The following is a 19341-nucleotide window of genomic DNA, read 5'->3' on the forward strand; positions in this document are numbered from 1 at the left end:
TAAAATTGTTTGGTAAAACAATTTTTAATTTTCGCAGCAGATGCACAAGAGTATTTGTGGCTTCTTTCCTGCCGATTATCAGTTAGAAAAAGTCAGTATTGAAATTTGCGTGCTTGGGGTTGCAGTTTGGGTAGATATCTGTGCTTTGATATCCGCCGGATCTATCACATAGGTTTATATGTCTTATAAGGCACAATAATTATTCTGATGTAAAAGTATCGTTACTGTTAGTACATAATTCGAATGTAAATATTTTTTTACGATGAAACAATTTTGCTGAAATTTCCACGCAATCAACAGAAGTATTGCGAAGAGCAATTTATGCTATATGTAAGCGATGGTGGTATTAAAAAAACTTATATTTATATCTGTATCTTGAATAATCCACAAGCTATTTTGGCGCACATACATAAATAACCATATAAACAAATGCATTGACGCGTCCATCTCATGCTGCGCCAAACCGCAAGCTAAAAACATGATGACCTGAGGATAACGAAATTCAAGCGCGTCTATTCTCAAAAATCACGCGAGATAAGTCGAAGTCAGAGCAAAAGCAAAAATGATACTGATTGAAATTGTGGACTGACTGGGTTGCCCGGCGTGCGACAGGGGGAATTTAAGTTTACGACAGCGTTGTGAGTCAATACAAGGTCTGGCATCCTCAGGAGTCGTGTTCGGCTGAAAGGTTTTCTGTCTAGAACAATTTGCTGTGCTTGTTTGTTCAAGGTACAGTTGATTCAGTACATTCAGTATACTTGGCATCTTTGTCTGCTGACATTTCTTGAAGGCACAAAGCAGCAGTGTGGTTTAGAATGTTGTGGTCACAGGAAGTTTCCGCGCTTTTGCAGGAAAAATACACAATGGTTTAGCCTCGGGTACATTATCTGGCAAGGATTTTATTGATGTCACGTGTGGTCAAATAAGCCCAAGCACTTGTTACGTAACTTTATACTGCGGCGTTTTAAGTACTTGTCGTTTTAAGACTTCATTTCCTTACCACCGTTCCGATTGAGTATGTTTGCTCATATGCTAGTTAAGCAGTTTCAGTAGGTTGTGGGTCAAATAACCTTTTCAGTCTGGTGTTACTCAGTCAGCAGGGCAGCAAAACGGATGTTTCGCATGACTGGTTGTGCGTTGAAGGTGGAAACAAGTTCATTAACACCGACGTAATTTTCAACTTAGTTTGTTTCAATTCCCGTTTGCTTGACAAGGGAGATGAAATAACTACGGTTAAATATATTTGATTACAGGGTGGCGAATCCATTGTTTTCACAGATAATGAGAAAAACGCAGAGCGCTGCCGCAAAAATTTGCTCGTTAAAATTGCCATGGGCGAAAACACGAAGGCGACGTACTTGTTTGTACCTAAGCGAGTGCGGACCCTGAGCTGCGCATGCTGAAAACTGCTTCATTGCAGGCAGATGCCAGACGTAGTTTCGCTTCGTCGTAACCAGCAGTGTAATGCACTTGATCATCTTTTCTTTAAAAATGCGGCTGTATTGCATTAACCCTGTTGTCAACAGCGTTTAACGTGAAGGACCAAAGATCGATCGGTTGAAAGGGTAGAGCTTTTGTATAGGAAATAATCGAGAGATTCATGGCACCAAATGTGCTTTATCAAACGAGTAGCAACGGTGTCTGACAGAAAGTTTGCAGATGTTTAGACTAAACGTTTTTATGTCCCATCAAAAATGGCCTGCTGTCATTAAAGTCTATGTAGTGTTTCTTTGATGCTTTGCAGTGTACATAGAATTATGCAATGTTGTTTTTACTAAATAATTAGTTTCATTGTTAGAAAGAAATGACAATTTAGTGAACTGCAGGTCACATCCGTGCAGCTTTTGACTGAGTATTGTCAGTTAACTATAACCAGGCACTGATTTTTCCACTTTGTGACACTTTGCAGTCAGCGTCGATCGCTTGGGTACCAAACGAGGTCCAAGCCACCGGAGGCGAACTCATGGCGTTTCCTTTATTGTTGAGCAAAAATTTGACGCCTAAAACCGCGTCGACGTCAATATTAAACAGTGGGCTTATTTGCCGACGCCAAGTGTGAATAGATTGAATGTGTGCCAAGTATGCAGAAGCGTAGAGGCGTCGTCACATACAGTACAATATGCTGTGATCCACGCCTCACTTCTCGCAACAAAATTGCCTTCTTATTTTAATGAAGGTAATCGGCATATATGCCTTCAAGGCTTTTCCTTTATGAACTTGTTACGTTGTATTTACAAAGTTGCGCTGGTCACTGCAATGTGCTTTGCAAATTCAAAATGCCTTACTGGCGACTGTCTACAACAGTTACACCATCACCATGTAATATATGTTTCTAAAGACACCGAACACGGACCATTTTATTGGGGGACAACAATAATTGATTGCCAGGCGTGTTTATAATCTTGATCTAACCTTTAAACCCAACGAAATTCGGTTAAAGTCCGGACAGTTCGTCCTCAAAAGTGTTGATCCGTATCAAAAATTGGGAAAAACCTGCTTCTGAACGTGAGGCATAGATAACACCGTATTACGGACAAAAGGCGTATTGATTCTTCTGTCTATCTTTGTGGCGCTTGGAATCATCGACTTTCTGGTTTGCCTGAGTGTAGTGACGGGTTACCGAGGACAACTTACAGCCACGAAGTACTGGGTCGATAGCGGGCTCATTTGCTGGAGATTTAACACGTCCTCACTCAACCTTAAAACGACAGCCTCTTAGTTGCGCGTCTTCGGAACGCATTCGTATCAGCTGTGTTAATCTGCAGATGCGTAGGCCTAGGTATTGTATTTTTAAAACAGTTGGGAATTGGATCCCGAAGCGAGTAGGTCCCTGACGCAATCATAGCGATCTTTGAATTACTTCGGCAAGTTATCAGAAATTCTGAGGCCGAAATAGTCTGAAGACATCGGGACCAAATAGAAAAGCAGGATGGAAAAGCTGTTGTCAAACACTAGAAATCAAATTATTAAACGTGCCGTATCAGTCTATATATGTGTACAAGCTAAATTCTCTTGATTAGCACTCTTTTGTAAAAGACTGACTTTTGTAATGTAAAAAGTACACTAGCTTTCGCGAGTTTTTTTTTTGTATCGCATTGTATTTATTTACACCTGACGAAACGAGAGAAAATCGCGAAAGCTAGTGTGCTTTTTACATTACAAAAGTCAGTCTTTTACAAAAGAGTGCTTATCAAGAGAATTTAGCTTGTACTAGAAATCAACTAATGGATTTTGTGAAACAGTAATAAGGAGTAAATATGTTATGTTTGCGCAGATTAATAGGGGTATATGGTAACGTGACTCAAAAAGTATTTGATGCTCATTCTTTTCCCATAAACCTGAATTGTATGACTTGATCGTTGAGCCAGAAAACCTGCGCGAACAAAAGTACCGGACATGCAAGATCTAGGTAAGTTAACTCAGAGGCAAGGTATACATTAAAGATTATAAATTTAAAGATAAGGTCCTGTCGTTGTTTTAAATGTCACTCACATGCACCCTTTAGGTGTGGAAAGCCATATATGTCGGACAAATATACTTTTCAATGGTGGCTTTCTTTTGCGTATTTGCACACGTGTTTCAAACAAAAGACTTCTCGTTACGCACGATTCTCACACGTCGTCGAAATTTTCGAAGCTGTGAACACGAAGTACCACGTCATACGAATATATAAAGTAGTAAATTACCAATAGGGCAATACGGAAGTGAATATGAATCAAAGTGAATAAAAACATTGCACATCATGAAATGTTAAAGCAGTTTTGTGCGATTATTTTTTCAAAATTCGTTTGAAGTGGTTTTATAATTCTTGTATATAGAAGGGTAATACGTGTGTATACGTCACTAATGCGAAATGTGGTATGTTTACATACGAGATCAACAACATCCGCTAATATCATCGCAATGTCACCCTGACAGTTGCAAAAATGGGGCTGCCGTCCTCAACATAATATTTGTTGTGTGTCGGGGGCTTGGGTTAAAGGTGCCGCTAATTTACTTGCCATCGATCCATGCGTTAAGTCAACATTCGACGATCGATCGACTTACAAGTGGTTGATGGTGTGTCGTAATTACTGTCGACCATTCCGGGGCAACGTTAAAGTGCAAAATGTGATTACGCGGCCACGATAAAGTAGGTGTTTGGTAGGTGCTCCGAAATCTTACGAACATTCACCCCGGCTCATCACAGCACGTACTTTACCTTATAAGTTGAAAGAAAGCCATTAATGGTGAAATGTTTTGAAAGTTGAAATGTAATTACCCGATAAAAGGTTTTGCTAACGCATTTATTTTTTATGTGCTGCACTTATGCCCTCAAGACCTCAGATATTTTTCCTTGAGTTACAACCGCAGCTGTCACAATATTTAAATTTGGGAAACCATGGGGGCACCGTCCGTTCGGCATCGTACAGCCTTCGGATCTTCGCGCTTTTATGCCCACGTTTACAAGGGCGCAAAATAAAATATTCATTACTTAAAGCTCACCAGTTGCTTGCCCTATAACACCTCGCTTCATGAAATGATGAGGTAATTACCAACCTTAACGAACGTAATAAAAGCTAAATATGCGCTTTTAGGCCACAGATAAATAGTTATGGATCCTATAAGCTGTTCATAACGTTATCGTTCGTGAATGCTTTAAAGGTATGTACCTTGTGACTGTAAATTAATGTTCACATTTTTGTTGTTGATTATCGATTCACAAATATCTACAGGCCTTACGGGATCATCGGTTGTTGCGATTGTCGTCACTGCATCTACTCTCTGTTTCTTCATCGTCTCAACCTGTATCTATTGCTTTCGATCATCCGACGAATATGTAAGTGTTTTATCTTGCTCATTAAGGTAAGGAATTAGTGGTTGGGGTCTACGATGATATCAGGTTGTTGGGGTCTACAACGATATGAATTATGTTCCGGCGTCAACTTGTGGATTTAAATGTGATGATCGTAATGACTTATTTTGCCATATTGTTAGAAATATGTGTTATATGCATTATTGGTGCAATCTACAATCGCACAACGTAAGATTATTTTGTCCCAAGCAATCCTACGGTTTGTATTACATCAGCCTATCCTACAAAAGGATGTTTTCTAATCTGCAACAGTTGGTTTACTTGCATTTAGAAGAAAGCAGGCGTCTATTGTATTCGTGGGTTTATGGCTCTAAACAAACGAAAACTTTTTGCCAATGGACAGTTCCTCTTCGCATGCAGTGCCTGGCAACGACAACAGCACTTTATAATTAAGTCTACTTTTCAACAAAGTTGTTATGGAGGCGTAACGTGTCTTTATTAGATTCGCAAACACCAATAGTCGTTCCAGATTTAATGAGTTTGGATCAACGCGGCTACAGACGTGGGCGTAACGACGATCACCAAAGCGCAAATATTTGAGTTTAATGAACGGAGTTTACAAGACTTCGTGTATCGGTTGAGCCGTGTATGTGCTCTGGGGTTAAACTTCAATCGAAAGAATGCGGTGGCGGAATCAACGTTTTCTATTCCGTGGCAAACCACGATTGGCTGTTTTAGGTCCAACTCCAGATGTCGTTTCAGTTTGCTCGACCTAAGGGTACCTAAATATCACTGGGATTACTTCTGTTGTATCATTAGCTCGTTTAATATCAATCTTCGGTGCGAATATCGACCCTTTGCAGGGCACCTACATCAAAACAGAAGGGCACTTTTTTGGGTCGCCGTAAAACTGTCGACCGCGGCATCAGTTGAGCGAAGACAATTCTAATCTATAATTCACGAAGAGCTCTTACAAGCTTCATCTGCAATTACACCTGGGAATGTTACGTGATTCACGAAGAACGGTTCGATTTTTACCCAATGCCGGGTTGACGCAACCGCATTTTGGCGTTTATTTCAAGATTTCGCGGTTCCCTCGCTGCAGATTTCATGAGACGGGTTGACTTTTCAAACCAACGACTGACGTTAGTATCCCCGCACGGGGTTGTCAGTTCATCTTTCCTCATGCGGCTTTGCCTTTGTGCGCGGTTGTTGCTCACTTGTGCGACATTTTCGATGACGTACAACTATAAAATGTGTATCGTGTTTAGACAAGTTGTTTCGTCCTTTTACGTGTATCGTATTTAAATGGGAATGTCACATGATAGCATGTAATCATAGTGGCTACTGCTGTGTTTACATGAAAATTTTTTTATAGGTCCCCTATGTTATTGAATCAAATACTTTTGGGTTTGTTTTGACTTGGTGTGCATTAAGCATACGTTTTTACCGTGCTATTTTCCATGAACTTTCTTGGAAGCAATTTATTCATAAGTTGTAGCCCATGATCAATACCCATCATAACCTATAGCTAGTTATAAAGCAGCACACAATACAAGAACCCGTTGTGCGACTACAGCTCCTAAAATCCCCAGCGCCTGATAATCTTCCATCATGTTCTACGATTTTCGGATCACTAGGTGGATTACTTAATCTCTGCATGGATGCATAAAGTATACAACAAAGTGGCTTTCGGACAAAGATCATCCCAATGATTATCTGATATGGCAAAACGTGTTTCAACGTTCACACCGTGATGTCATTCGACGAAAAGCATATGTGGTTACGCCATTTGCACTGCTGGGTGGGACGCACTTGGTCAACTTTCCTACTATTTACACGTCCCGAGTTGGCACTTAATCGTTGTTTGATCGAAGAAGTTTACCACCACGTCAAGTTTCGTTGGGTTATTTATAGTTGACTTTGTAACGTTAATCCCCATGTGAGAGTTTATATGTTATACGCCGAACCGGCGAGTATCCACCTCGCTGGACTTGTTTACCAACTGCAAATCTGCAATTGCGTTCACAGAACGGCCGCAACTGACGGCAGTTTCTTGTGTCTGACCGCATCTAGACAGGAACATTCTATAGCCCAGTCTGAACTTTTCGTCCCCGACCTTGCATTTCGTTACTCTGGTTTTATTTCAAGTGCTCGCTCACTTTGGTGTCGGGTTTGCATGGGAAACGAAAATTTACGCTCGCCGAAATACGTAGAGCCACCTTTGCACGCTAAGGAGGGAACCGGACAAGTTCAAACGTGCTTCCAGTTTCCACTTCTGGCAGAACTTTTCTTCCTCTGTATAAGGAATGACGTGACGTGACTGACGCATGTTCGTGTAAAGGGAGTCTAATTATGACGCAAATGTGGTAAGGTCTGAATTCGGACCCGAGTCTAACCCGATTTTGTAACCCAAACCGACCGGAAAAAACGGCTAAACTTATATACCTCTGTTCTATGCGTCAATTCGTGTCAAAACAGATCGAATTCGGTTTCTACCACTCTGCCATTTTCGGTTTCTGGGTGTCCTATGAAATGAAGACAGCATGTGGATGATTCTGAAATTGGCACTACATCATCAATGACCAGACTAACAAGGACTGTCACAATTCCGACACCATGTAGCAAGAAATATTTTACTATTATATTAATGTGCGTTGTAGCGTATGTTGGTCCCATTACAACTAAATAGATAGTCATTAAAACCGAATTGTTTTTATTCAAATGGCACGCGCGATTTAGAAAGTGACGGACGTGAAAAATCCACAGGGTTAGTTTTAAACTTGCGGCAAACCTTCATTCAAAACAACCCCTGTGTTGTGGAGAACGCGGAGGCAAAATCAGTGACCCGTCACTGGATAACCGACGGGAAATTCCGACCGTTTTTAGAAACGTCGGCCTTTCGGTATTCGTGGGGAATTTACGTGAACTGGGTAAAGTGTAGCCCTGGGTCAAGAATGTCTTAGTTCGAAAATATATCCAAACACATGAGAAATGCCTTGAGGGAACCGTTTGCGCAAATATAACAAACAGTGGTTCCTAACTACACGATATTGTGCAGGCGTCGCCGAACTGTAGTCGCAGGTCCATAATTTTGTTTATATCTATTGTGATACTGAAATTAGGAGTCATTGTTTTAAAATGCTCCGAACAAGGCGACCATTTTTGTAAAAGTGATCTTGTTTTGAATGGGTTATATCCGCCTCTTGATCGCGAATGCTTACCTATATATGGTCCTTTATGAAAAACGTTTGGCGGCCTTAGATGTGGCAAAAACGGAAAAACTGCGTCTCGCGAAAAGCATGCGGTTCAAATGTTTTTTGGGATCTACAGCTCAATAGCAATGTACTTTTAACTGAAATTAATAGCTTTGATTCGCTGTTCGATAAACAACACTTAGAACAAATCTGTCTCACAAATTTGGTATATCGTAAGTGCGGTGAATCTTTTGTTAAGTTTGGGAACAAAACTTCCGGCCAATTAACTATGCTCACAATAGTTAGAATTCGACAAAACAATTATATTTAAATGCGTCATGCTAACAACATAACGAAATTCGGGTTCCATGACTTTCACGAAGTGTTTTGAAGCACGACGGTCGTTTAAGATGTTGGTACACACTTCGAGGACGCGCTCCCCTGATGTGTCATAACGGGCTTTATGACGTGGGGTCAAATATTTGTCACAAGGGCGGATATTGTTGTGAAGTTGTTTTCCGCTGCATTTAAGACCCCCATAAAAAAGTCGGAAAAGTACCCGGGCGTTTCTGTAGGGGTTCGTATTGGTATGAGGTTCTAGAAACCCCCAAGTTTCAGGGGGTTGGGTTTTATTCATCTTAGATAAGCGTGTTTGGGCCGAACAGGAATTAATGAAGAACGACTTATGTACTTTTTACGATCTTGGTGGAAATGTTAGTGATATCAAGAATGTCTTTTTGTAACGTTCGCTAACATAACGTTTTTACAACTGACTTAACCTGTTTTTAGTGTACCACATAGAGGGTGAAAGTTTATGCCTAACCATAACGACGAGAACTAAAGGCATTTCATTAAGTCCGCCGCGTGTTTTGCACGATCTCACGTTTCGTCACACGCTTCATCGACTCTCAATGTTAAACTGGGCGTTTCCTGAAAAAGAGTATTTGCACAAAAAACTTGCGTGCAGTTTTCTGTCACGCACTATAGTCTCCAGCTAACTTTTTTAAGGGTTCGAATGCTCAAACGGTTGCAGCAAAAGGAAATGTTGTGCGAAAGCGAATACCGCGAAATACGTTTTATTATCAAAATAAATTAATGTGACCTTGTGGATCGTGTTGCCAAAATAGTTCAGGTCAGGTTTTCAATGCTACGTTGAGGATTGTTGGGATAAATCGGTTTTATATTGTAGGAGGATTCGGTTTTGTATTGTGGATAGGATTCGGTTTGTATTGTGGAGAGGATTCGGTTTGTATTGTGCGAGGGTTCGGTTTGTATTTTGGGAGGATTCGGTTTGTATTATGAGAGGATTCGGTTTGTGTATTGTTGTTGCAAATGCGCATACAGAGGAATTCTCTTGAAATCCTATACTTTTATTCAATCGAAATGCCGAAATTTCGCCCTTTAACTTTATTGTTTTATCTTTAGAAAGCCCGGGGACAGTACGTCCTGAGGGTCTTTAAGGGGCGACTTTTTCTTTGGATATCGCGATCTGTTGATATTTTCCCGTCTAAATTCAAATTTGTCCCAAACTTTTGAGTGTTTGTCCGGCCAAAAATATGTTTTTACCCCACGGGGTTTCGAAATCCGGGATATCCTATCCACGAACCGGAACAGGTTTTCTTTTTGGTATAAAGATTAAGCGTTTGGACTGAAATTGTCAATCGCCATGAATTGTTTTTGTTCCGTCAGTTTTAGTTTGGTCCCGTTCTCCCTTGTGGTCATACTTATTGCGATGTACCAACCACGAGATGTCGCTACGCATTTGTTAGGAGCAGGCAGCTGCTTGACCCGTATACCAAGCAAAAACCTGATCGGGATTCGTGCCCAGGAAATCCTGGGTTCAAACCCAGGTGTGGTAAAAAAAAACTACTTGCAACAACGGTCAAGGCGCCTGGCCCAAGTTTCAAGAAGACTAAATCGTGATTCATAACCAAGAATTTATATTTAAAGTTGAATATCAAAAACAAGACAGCTTACTTGTATTGGCGAGCATTCGGTAATATTGGTTAAGGCGTCAATTTAAATGGAGCGATCATCTGCGATCATCTGAAGGGCTTAACTGCTCAAAAGCGGTCATTGTGTGTCTAAGTTTAGCACAGAATGGAACTTCGACCACAACAGGGGCTGCAAGATACCCCATCGTGCGCGCAGCGGTGTTAAGATCGTAAATAATTGTGCTCCTGTCAGTCGGCTATTGATCGCGGTTTTACACAACCACTCGTTTGTTGGTGCAAAGGAAGGGGGGTCAGACTCGCTTGAAGGTCAGAAAGAAGAAGAAGAAAGGGCTTTTATGCGGTGTAAGAGGCAACGCGGCGACCTTTGAGTCGTTAGGATGTTTATATCGAGCTTGGGTAATCAGATTGTGATGTTTTTCTCAAACCCTGGATTACGTGAAACCAATCAAAGACGTGATAAACAAGGTTGCCTGTAAGCTGACTGCTCCTGCTGGTCCTTTTTTCACAGGCATTGAAACTCCCGACTGCTTAAATTTTCCAGACTAACGCATCTTAAAGTGTTTAGCATTGAGAACAGCGCAAGAGTAAAACGTTGCAGTGTGAGGTCGAGTTGTATGCATTAAACGAGCATAACTTATCGCTAATGTTTAAGTCAGTGAGATCTGTGGTATTGGGAATGGCAACAAAATGTCATTTGCGTTTGGGTATTGCGGTATGTTGTGTTTGAGGTATCGTAACATCTCTGATATATGTTTCAGTTTTTTACGTTCGGCCAATTAATGATTGACAATTCCTAGCGACAAGCGACAGACGGAGCAACCTGAATTCCGTCAAATCAAATGTCACGGATTCGTTTTTCCATTAATCCGGGAAACGTTTTTTGTCTCAAAAACACGCCCACGTCTTACCAGAAACTAATTCAGGCTTCTGTTTTGATGTATTGCGCTTGCGTTTGGCTGTTGACTGTGACGTTATAAGGGTTTGACTGACAAGCTCAGAGCCCAAATGAGTTGAATTGCCCTTCAGGTCGAACCATTTCATTGACCTGCCTGGCCCCACGAACAATTAAGTAAGTTAGTTAGCGGCGTGGATGTTTATTGCGCACTACTGTGTAAGGCTGCTTGGCAAGAGGAAATTGATGGACCGTTGAATCACTTGCCGTTCTTTGCAGAATGATCGTTTGCTTTAATAATTATTACTGAATATCTGACTTTGCTGAAGTTGTTAAGATGTCGACGAATTTCATCTGGCAACTTTCGAGGACATTTGGTGTCGCTGAGGTACAACCTTATACATTTATATGTGCTATACAAATGTGTACAATATTAAAGGTCTGCAGTTTTGACCATTTGGAAGTGCTTTATGTACAAACTATGCTGTTGCTACGTGATATGTTAAAAACCGTTTACAGAACTTGTACGCAACGTTGGCGTGGTTTGTAGTTTCCCCTGATAAGTTAACTTCCGTGATATTCTTTCATCCATTGAACCTAATAAGCTACAAAGTATTTAATGTACTAATGCGCTAGCACTACACTACGATACTCACGCGATCGTCAAAGAATTAAGACCCTGAAAATCCTATTATTTGGAAATACTCACAATGTAAACATAATAAAGGTCGAAACAGTGAACACGCTTGTTTCGCAACTGCATCAGGTCCTTACGTGCAAAACAGTTTTAGAAAGTTATTACTAACAACTTACTACTTTAAATAGGAATGTCAAACATAAGATGTTGAACACAGTTGTGTTTGAACGTCTGCTATGTCATCTTGGCTTAGTCTTTTCTATTCAAAGTATACCAGGTACGCTGACAAAGTTTCAATTGCCAGCACTATCTCAATAACATGCGGTAACCCCCTCAGGACCACGCCATATAGTTGCCAGGAATATAGTAAATAACATCGATCTCCTACCATACTCCGGCGTGCTTGCACTTGTGGTGATAATAAACCAATCTTCATGCGATATTTTCATCAACAGAACATTTTCGTCACTCCCAGCCATGACGTCACGGCTTTGTACACAGACCCATGACACATTTTTTGTTTTACGTAAACGTCCGACACTAAATAACGATTTTCTTATTTCAAGTACTTTCCAATTTTCGAAAGTAAGACAAGAGTTATGGTATCGAATTTGATGTGTAGGTGTGTTTTTGTCTATGCCGTATCGCTTTGTCCATAAATTCATCAGAACTTCAACGTTTGTGAAGTATTATTCGCCAACGGATGAAGTGTTGTGGTTACGCCTCAGTGCATTCCGCAAGGCAGCGATGACGTGCTTGCAATCCACGGCCACATGATTGTGAATAGGGCGCAACCTTACCTGCATGTTTAACTGCGTATTCGTTACTAAAGTACGCTACGTTAAGTACAATTGCCTGTCCTATAACTGCGTTTGCGCCAGCTTGACTATTCATTCCATTATTTGCAATTATTCGACGAACAAATGGAAACACAACATGTGGGTATACCAATCCTACTCAGGAACATATTAGTGGATCAAAGCCATCATAAAGTTTTCAACCTTTTCAACCAATAACCACCTTTTCTGCATTAGGACGACGAAACAGAAAAAGCGGATGAGCAAAGCGCGATCAAATCGCCTGTAAGCAGGGAAACCACCGAACGCAGGAGCGGAGCGATGCTTTGGCGAAAGTTAAGCACGTGGTTTACTGGAAACCCTGGTCCTTTGGGTGCAAACTCGCAAACAGATTCCGTACCGGGCGCAAGAAAAAACTCGCTGTAAGCATTTCATGGTCTTATACGTTTGCATTGTAAAAAGCCCCTACCTAAGCACTAAACAATCGTGGCCGGCAGAGCTATTCAATTAACACGCTTGCCATTATCGCCATTACTACGTAACCAGGATCACCTTACCGCGATGACCTGATGTAACCCCACGTTCCATCCAACAGATACGACAAACCACCAATGGGGACGATGAGCATAAGAAAAGTGCAACCTCCCCAACGACAAATGTCACTAACGGCCGGTTCATCGGACGGTACGACGAGCTTCAACACTGCTAGAGGCCGATTCACGTCATCCGCTTATATTCCAGAGGGTTTTAAGTTGCCCTTCGAGCTATCGTTCGACGTAAGTAAAAGACTGCTTTGCGAACGATAATTCGTCGTTTTGGTTGTTTTAAGAAATTCGTGCAAGTTTGAAGTTTAAGTTACTGTCAGAGTTTTATTGCCCCATTTGAAATGACTGCATAAATAAAGAATCAATATTCAAAAGCAATCAATACAGCCAACATAACCGATGGAAGATGTTTTAATTGTTGCTGCAATTAATGCGATGTTTCTGAGATAAATCAGTCTCAGAATGTTTGTGCTTTTGCGCGGAAGAAGTCAAATTTGCAGCATAGTTATAAGAGCTGCGATTTCCGCTTGTTGCAATTCCGTCATTTTCCCATCATCGCAGTACTCCTAGGGCGAGAAATTGAATCTTTACTAATGTGACAGAATGTCGCCTTAAACGACGTATTATAAGTTCGAATCTTACAGCTTCGAACTCCGAACAGCTTGGCTGTCCTGCATTCAACAGCATGCGCTTTTTGTAAAATCTAAATATATGATGAAAACGTGGAGATAAAAGGTTCATTTTCGAGTCAAATTTAAGGGTAAAATACGGTAAAGTACGACAGAATTGCATGTAAACTCTATTCGTGTGTCCATATTCAAAGCGTTAAATTGGAAAGTTGTGTAGAGGTATTGATCGTCAAAACCATCATGCGATTTATACTTTGGGCATGACTACTCGCTCATACTAATGGCTAAAAGCCCTGACCTGTATGTGATTGACTTAAAGTACCTCAAAACTTGTACATTCTTATCGAGGCCAACGTTCTTCGTCGTGTTCAAAGCAGAGGGATTTCTTTGATACTTGAAAATTAAAAACTAATAAATTAACTGTTAGGGTATTTTGTTTCTGTTCAAGTTAATTAACGCAAATATGTTTTTTGTGTTGTTGCAACAGAACAACGACGAACCCCCGTCTGCAAACCTAGGAATGTTGGAATTCAGCACCGTGTACGTTTTCGCAGAGAGCACACTTCATGTTAAAGTGATGAAGGTAAACTTCCCTTATTCTTAATCTGTGCATGGGTTTTACACATTTGCTGTTGCCGTGCACCATGCTGTTGGTTAGTGTGTCCATATAGTTTCCTTTTACTGATGGCGGCAGGTATAGCAATACGTGTGTTATTTTCAATCTTTTGTTTGCTGATGTGATTATATATATATATATATATATATGTACAGCCTAATATGGATGTTGTTTAATTGGCTACTTGGTCGTGACGCTAGTTATGGCTTTTTTACATTGTATGCTGTTTTGTACTTTTTCCCGAAATCGGACATTCAGTCAATCGTATATCATTTGCAACCTATGCGAGCAAACTTTACGGTTGTGTTTGTAGGCGACTGATCTTCCTGCGATGGATCTGTCTGGGACCAGCGACCCGTTCGTCAAATGTTGCCTTCTTCCGGATCGAAAGAGGAAGCTGGAAACCAAAATCCGACACAAATCCCTGAATCCGAGTTGGCAGGAAACTCTTTCGTTCGAAGGTACGCGCTTGTCAATGTCAAAACAAAATAAATGTACGATTCCTTGTTTTTGTATTGTATTTTGAAGTGAAATATGCCTTAAGCGTTGTATTTTAGTGACACCGCTGATGTCTGAGTATAGGTGAAAAAGACTTTGCGTATGCCCAATTGGGGTTGTTACATTAACGCACTTGTCGTTGTCTTTACGGAAAGTACAGAATATAAATGATTTGAACAGAAACTATCAGTACATGCTGAGACCTGACGACTTGTGTGGTGTAATATCCTGAAAGATATATAGCAACCAATCGATGCGTTCGTCGCCTTAACACTTCATAAACTTATCCCCCTTCGAGCCAACCGCGCTTTCATTGTGACGACACAAGTTGGCTTGGGCAGTGAGTTTCCTCAAAGCGCTTATATTTTCCTCACGTAGACTTTTGTTAACACGCCTAAGCGTCGTACAAACCCTGATAATGTTAAATGTATTTAAGCACACCGCCGTGTGACACACGCTCTGACGGCGAAATCGTTTCTGTAGCAACCCAAGGCCTGAGGTTTCTTTGTAAATTTATCAGACGTATTGTTCATGCCGTGTAGAAAGTCGTGACCTTTATAGGAAGTCCTAAATTTCCCAAAAAGCCTTTGATTCTCATTCGACAAGAATTCCAGTGAGCAAACAATAAAAAATCCTTCCCATTCCCCTTATGTTTGTCATCGCGAAATATATGTTAGTGTGCGTACATACAATACACGACATGACGTCACAAAGACAACCGCGACCTCCAACGCGACTAGCTTTGGTCCGGAAACAGCAAACCGCACCAAATACAGACGCCCGCCAGCGAAGGGACCTTCGTTCGCGACTGAAGCGTTAACCGAGATATCCAAGTCCCAATCGATTAGCGAAATTGCCTGATCGCAACGCGAAGGCAAGCTGGAACGCTGTCACATCTATTATTAAAGGGCACGTGTAATTGTAAAGTGAAATGAGAAGATTGGCAAGTATTGTCTTGATTGTGTCCTGCTGGCCAAATCGATTTATGAATTATCGAACTGATTTTTACACGTTTGCTCTGTTATGAGATTGTGCCTCAGCATTGATTTAAGATGCGACTAATATAAGTTATTTCCGCACGTGTCCATCCCATAAACGAGCTTCGTACCACGTGTAAAGCGGTTACACCCAACAAGATACAAATGTACAAACAAAACAGATAATTCAAAATAACCTCGAGGTTTTATATATTTGAGAGAAAAGCGAAACAAATGAAAATGGGGTATAGACAGGTGGCAAAACATGTTTTATTGTATGATAGGTTAATTTCAGTCACTTTTTTCTTAGAAAGAAAAGTCGTTTACGTTCTGCGTTCTCCATAAATGCCAACCCAGATTTATGAAAATGACTGCAGGTGTTTTCCGTGAGCACATAACAACAGGTGTACACGATGTGGTTTACGTCACTACATTGCCTTAGCTTACACGGTATGACGTCACCTTTACCCATATTTAGACATTTTTCCCGCACTGCCGAAGGTCACCTATCAGTTTTGTAATTGAAAGGACCTTTCAGGTGGTTTCTTGGTCTTTCTGTATTCAGTCGAAACTGTTTTTTTTTTCAAATGCCAGCGCATCACTCACAATCTTGCACGGAGGCAGAACCTGACGCAAGCTCTTACGCGATATTATCAACGTTAGATACCTGCCTGTACCCAATGCGGACAAGTATATAAGTATATTTTTATAAATAGTATCCATTTCTGTGTTCTAGGGTTGACCTACGAAAAGATCCAACAGCGAGTGTTGTATCTCCAAGTGCTGGATTACGATCGATTTTCAAGGAATGACCCCATAGGTGAAATCCTGATTCCTCTCCACACCATTAACTTGGCAGACGAGTTGGAACAGTGCATTCCCCTTCAGCCGTGCAAGGGATCGGTGAGTGATGGAAACTTGTAATTAGGCTGACATGGCGCACGATTTCAAATGTATATTCTTTGCTCGAATTGCATTGGATATCATTATGGTGGATAAGGCAGTTTTTAAAACATCTTCAACGGTTTTTAGAACAAACGAGGCGAACTTTTAATATCCCTGTGCTATCAACCGATCGAAGGTATACTGGACATCGAAATAACGAAAGGACGGAATTTGAAGCCAATGGATTTGAACGGAACTTCAGGTGACATTCATCACCTGTATTATTGTGTCTTGGCCTCTTTGGCCCATTTTAACTATATAAAAAACAAAGTTTTACACTGAGGAAATATTTCTTATTTAAACCAATTTTGCCTTATGGATCAGTGTTTCTCAACTGCATGTTTGGGATTATTTTTTTTTCCGGTTCCTAAAAAGATATTCTTTTCGTATTAGTTCGATTTCTTGTGGTAGGAAGTGCATAGTTTTGCCTCATTAGGTTTTGATTTTTTCACGTTCATTATAGTTTTGATTTTGTAAGATCACCGCCAACCACAAGTAAAAAACATTTTTAGGAACCACTTCCTTAGATTACACCTTTACCGCCGCAGTACTGACATGCGTGATCCTTAAATTCCCCCTTTGAACGCAGATCCATACGTAAAGATATGGCTCATGTACCGCGGGAAAAGGGTGGAGAAGAAGAAAACGGCGGTAATAAAAAATACTTTGAATCCTGACTTTACGGAGGAGTTTACCTTCGCGGCCCCCATGGATCGACTGCGTGACATCCAAATGGAGATTACAGTCATGGATCATGATGCGATTGGGAGAAACGACACGATAGGAAAGGTATGGAAATACAATCATTCTAGAAACGTTCTTTACCACCCTAAACATGTTGTGGAATTACTCGTTCTCGTTGAAAAGTATCATTATTGCACTTTGACGTAGCATTGGTATTTGCCGCTTTTTTAGCGTGGGCTATTTTTTAGGTTAGAGCAGTGATTCTTTACTCTTTTTCTTGTCGGCAGTTATTTGAAATTAACAAACAGTTTACGCACCCCATGATATAGTAGTATGTATGCAATCTACCCAATAGGGTTGAATGTAGTCATTTGGAAAAAAATTATTATGACTACGCACACCTTCAAAACAGATGTTTCAGCCCTGGTTAAGAAATCCTTGGTTTGAGGAATTCATAGACCTACTAACCTGCCCGATTGCTCGCCGACTGCCTGTTATCCTAACATATTTGTCCACTGTAGATTTATCTTGGCCACAAAAGTTCTGGACTGGAAAAACTGCATTGGAAAGAAATGCTCACCAATGCAAGGCGCCCAGTCTCCCAGTGGCATCTTCTCAAAGTCTGACGTCACCCCTCCCTGGTTCCGCGACGTAAAGATACGCTTGAGCGCTCGCAGAACTGAGAGCACAACAGTTTGCGAGTTAACAGTGCATCTGGCCACATTTTGCTGGGGAAAAGGAAATGAAAAACATAAGAATTGATTGAATATCTTGGAATTATTATGGTACTTGGTTATTTTGGTTATTTGTTACCAGGAAAAACGGCATTTTTTATATTGTGATCAATTGAAAATGGTTGAAAATAGACTTCATACGAGCTTGCTGCTGGACTGAGTCGCAAAAACAATTAACGAAATTATGTCGTGTCCTTTTTTTTGATTCAGCCCCAAGCCCGAGTACTTCTTATTTACCGACAACCCATATATTGTTACACTGTGTTCTGTGTTCTGTGTTCTGGATATTAACTTCCCACAAAACCTGGCCGTATTGGCCTTCATCAAATGTCTCGAAGCCTGTTTTAGTCAACGATTAACGTAATATTTTATGGCAGTTACATATTTCACGATATACACAAAGTTTTTATTACCAACATAAACATGGTGCCATTCGAATTACATACGTTGCTTTTTTTTCATTCGAATTGCAAATTTCGAGTGTGGTGGCTGTTTCTCTAAATACGCGTCTGCAAATGTATCTTCCACTAACTACATGCCCCACGTGGCTTTGAAACAACACCTGCTTGCAATTGCTAAAAACATGTTTTCGTATGCGCGCACTCTTGAATTGTACGTCCCAAGAATCCCAATTGTTCACCATTTCCCATACAATAGGGCAACTATTGAGATTTCAGCAGTGCATCGTGCGTCCAAAAGATTTCTAAAATAATATCTAGGGAATTCGCATTATCGACTAATCTCATTGTTCCGCTGGCGCTTTTGTGGTTGAGTCTGACAAAATCGATAGCATACTTCGAAATTCCACTTGTAGTTTCCTTTGTTTGCGACAGAAAGGGACGTTGTGGCGTCACAGCATTGTTTCCTATTGCAGTTAAACCTTGTGGGATTGTCCATAATTTGACAGCTCTATTTATGTCGCACGTGTTCTTAGCTTGGCGACTGGGGCTGATCTTTAATCGAAAAGCAAAATCAGGTGCAGCACGTGACGACGCGAAAAATAGACAATGGATTCGGCCTAGAGGGGCCTTTTGCTTGAATAACACATGCCCTCTCATTCCTAAGCTTTATTTCCTTATTTAGAAAAATACCCCGCACTCACATGTTTAGAATTCCGATGATATTAAAGTAACGTTGCGGTCAACTTTCGAGGCCGTGTTCCGAGGCCATGTCTGATGAATTTATCTAATTGTCCGTTTTATCTTTATTGCTTGATATTTCTTTTGCTATGTAGCTTCGCCCCTGCTCCGAATATTGATGGTCGCGGTTCCTTCTTCGCAAAGCGCGTTGCGATCTTGTAGTAAACCATTTTTTTACAAATGCTCACATGTGCACGAAATAAAAGCGAAAAAGTCACCAGTTGTACGAATAAACATCGGTTAGTTTAACTGAGAAATGACTATGAACGGTTCTATTCAGGATCTTAGGCAAGTTGGGTAT

General features: G+C 40.8%; 1 protein-coding gene across 2 annotated transcripts; it reads left to right on the forward strand.

Annotated features, from left to right (window-relative positions):
- The first annotated feature begins 3272 nt into the window (after positions 1–3272).
- LOC145910133 (synaptotagmin-7-like) lies at positions 3273–19238 on the forward strand. 2 transcript variants are annotated; one of them, XM_082997157.1, is made up of 10 exons: positions 3273–3409; positions 4716–4819; positions 12511–12695; positions 12869–13049; positions 13935–14030; positions 14377–14524; positions 16275–16441; positions 16571–16685; positions 17073–17272; positions 17689–19238. In XM_082997157.1, exons 1-10 carry the CDS (start codon positions 3397–3399, stop codon positions 17791–17793), a joined length of 1314 nt encoding a protein of 437 aa, XP_082853283.1. In that variant the 5' UTR covers positions 3273–3396; the 3' UTR covers positions 17794–19238. The 2 variants fall into 2 exon arrangements, with proteins under 2 accessions (XP_082853283.1, XP_082853284.1); XM_082997158.1 differs by lacking the exons at positions 3273–3409; positions 4716–4819 and adding an exon at positions 10890–11227.
- The last annotated feature ends 103 nt before the right edge of the window (positions 19239–19341 follow it).

Source organism: Ascidia mentula, chromosome 8, assembly GCF_947561715.1.
Source record: "Ascidia mentula chromosome 8, kaAscMent1.1, whole genome shotgun sequence".
Classification (NCBI taxonomy): Eukaryota; Metazoa; Chordata; class Ascidiacea; order Phlebobranchia; family Ascidiidae; genus Ascidia; species Ascidia mentula.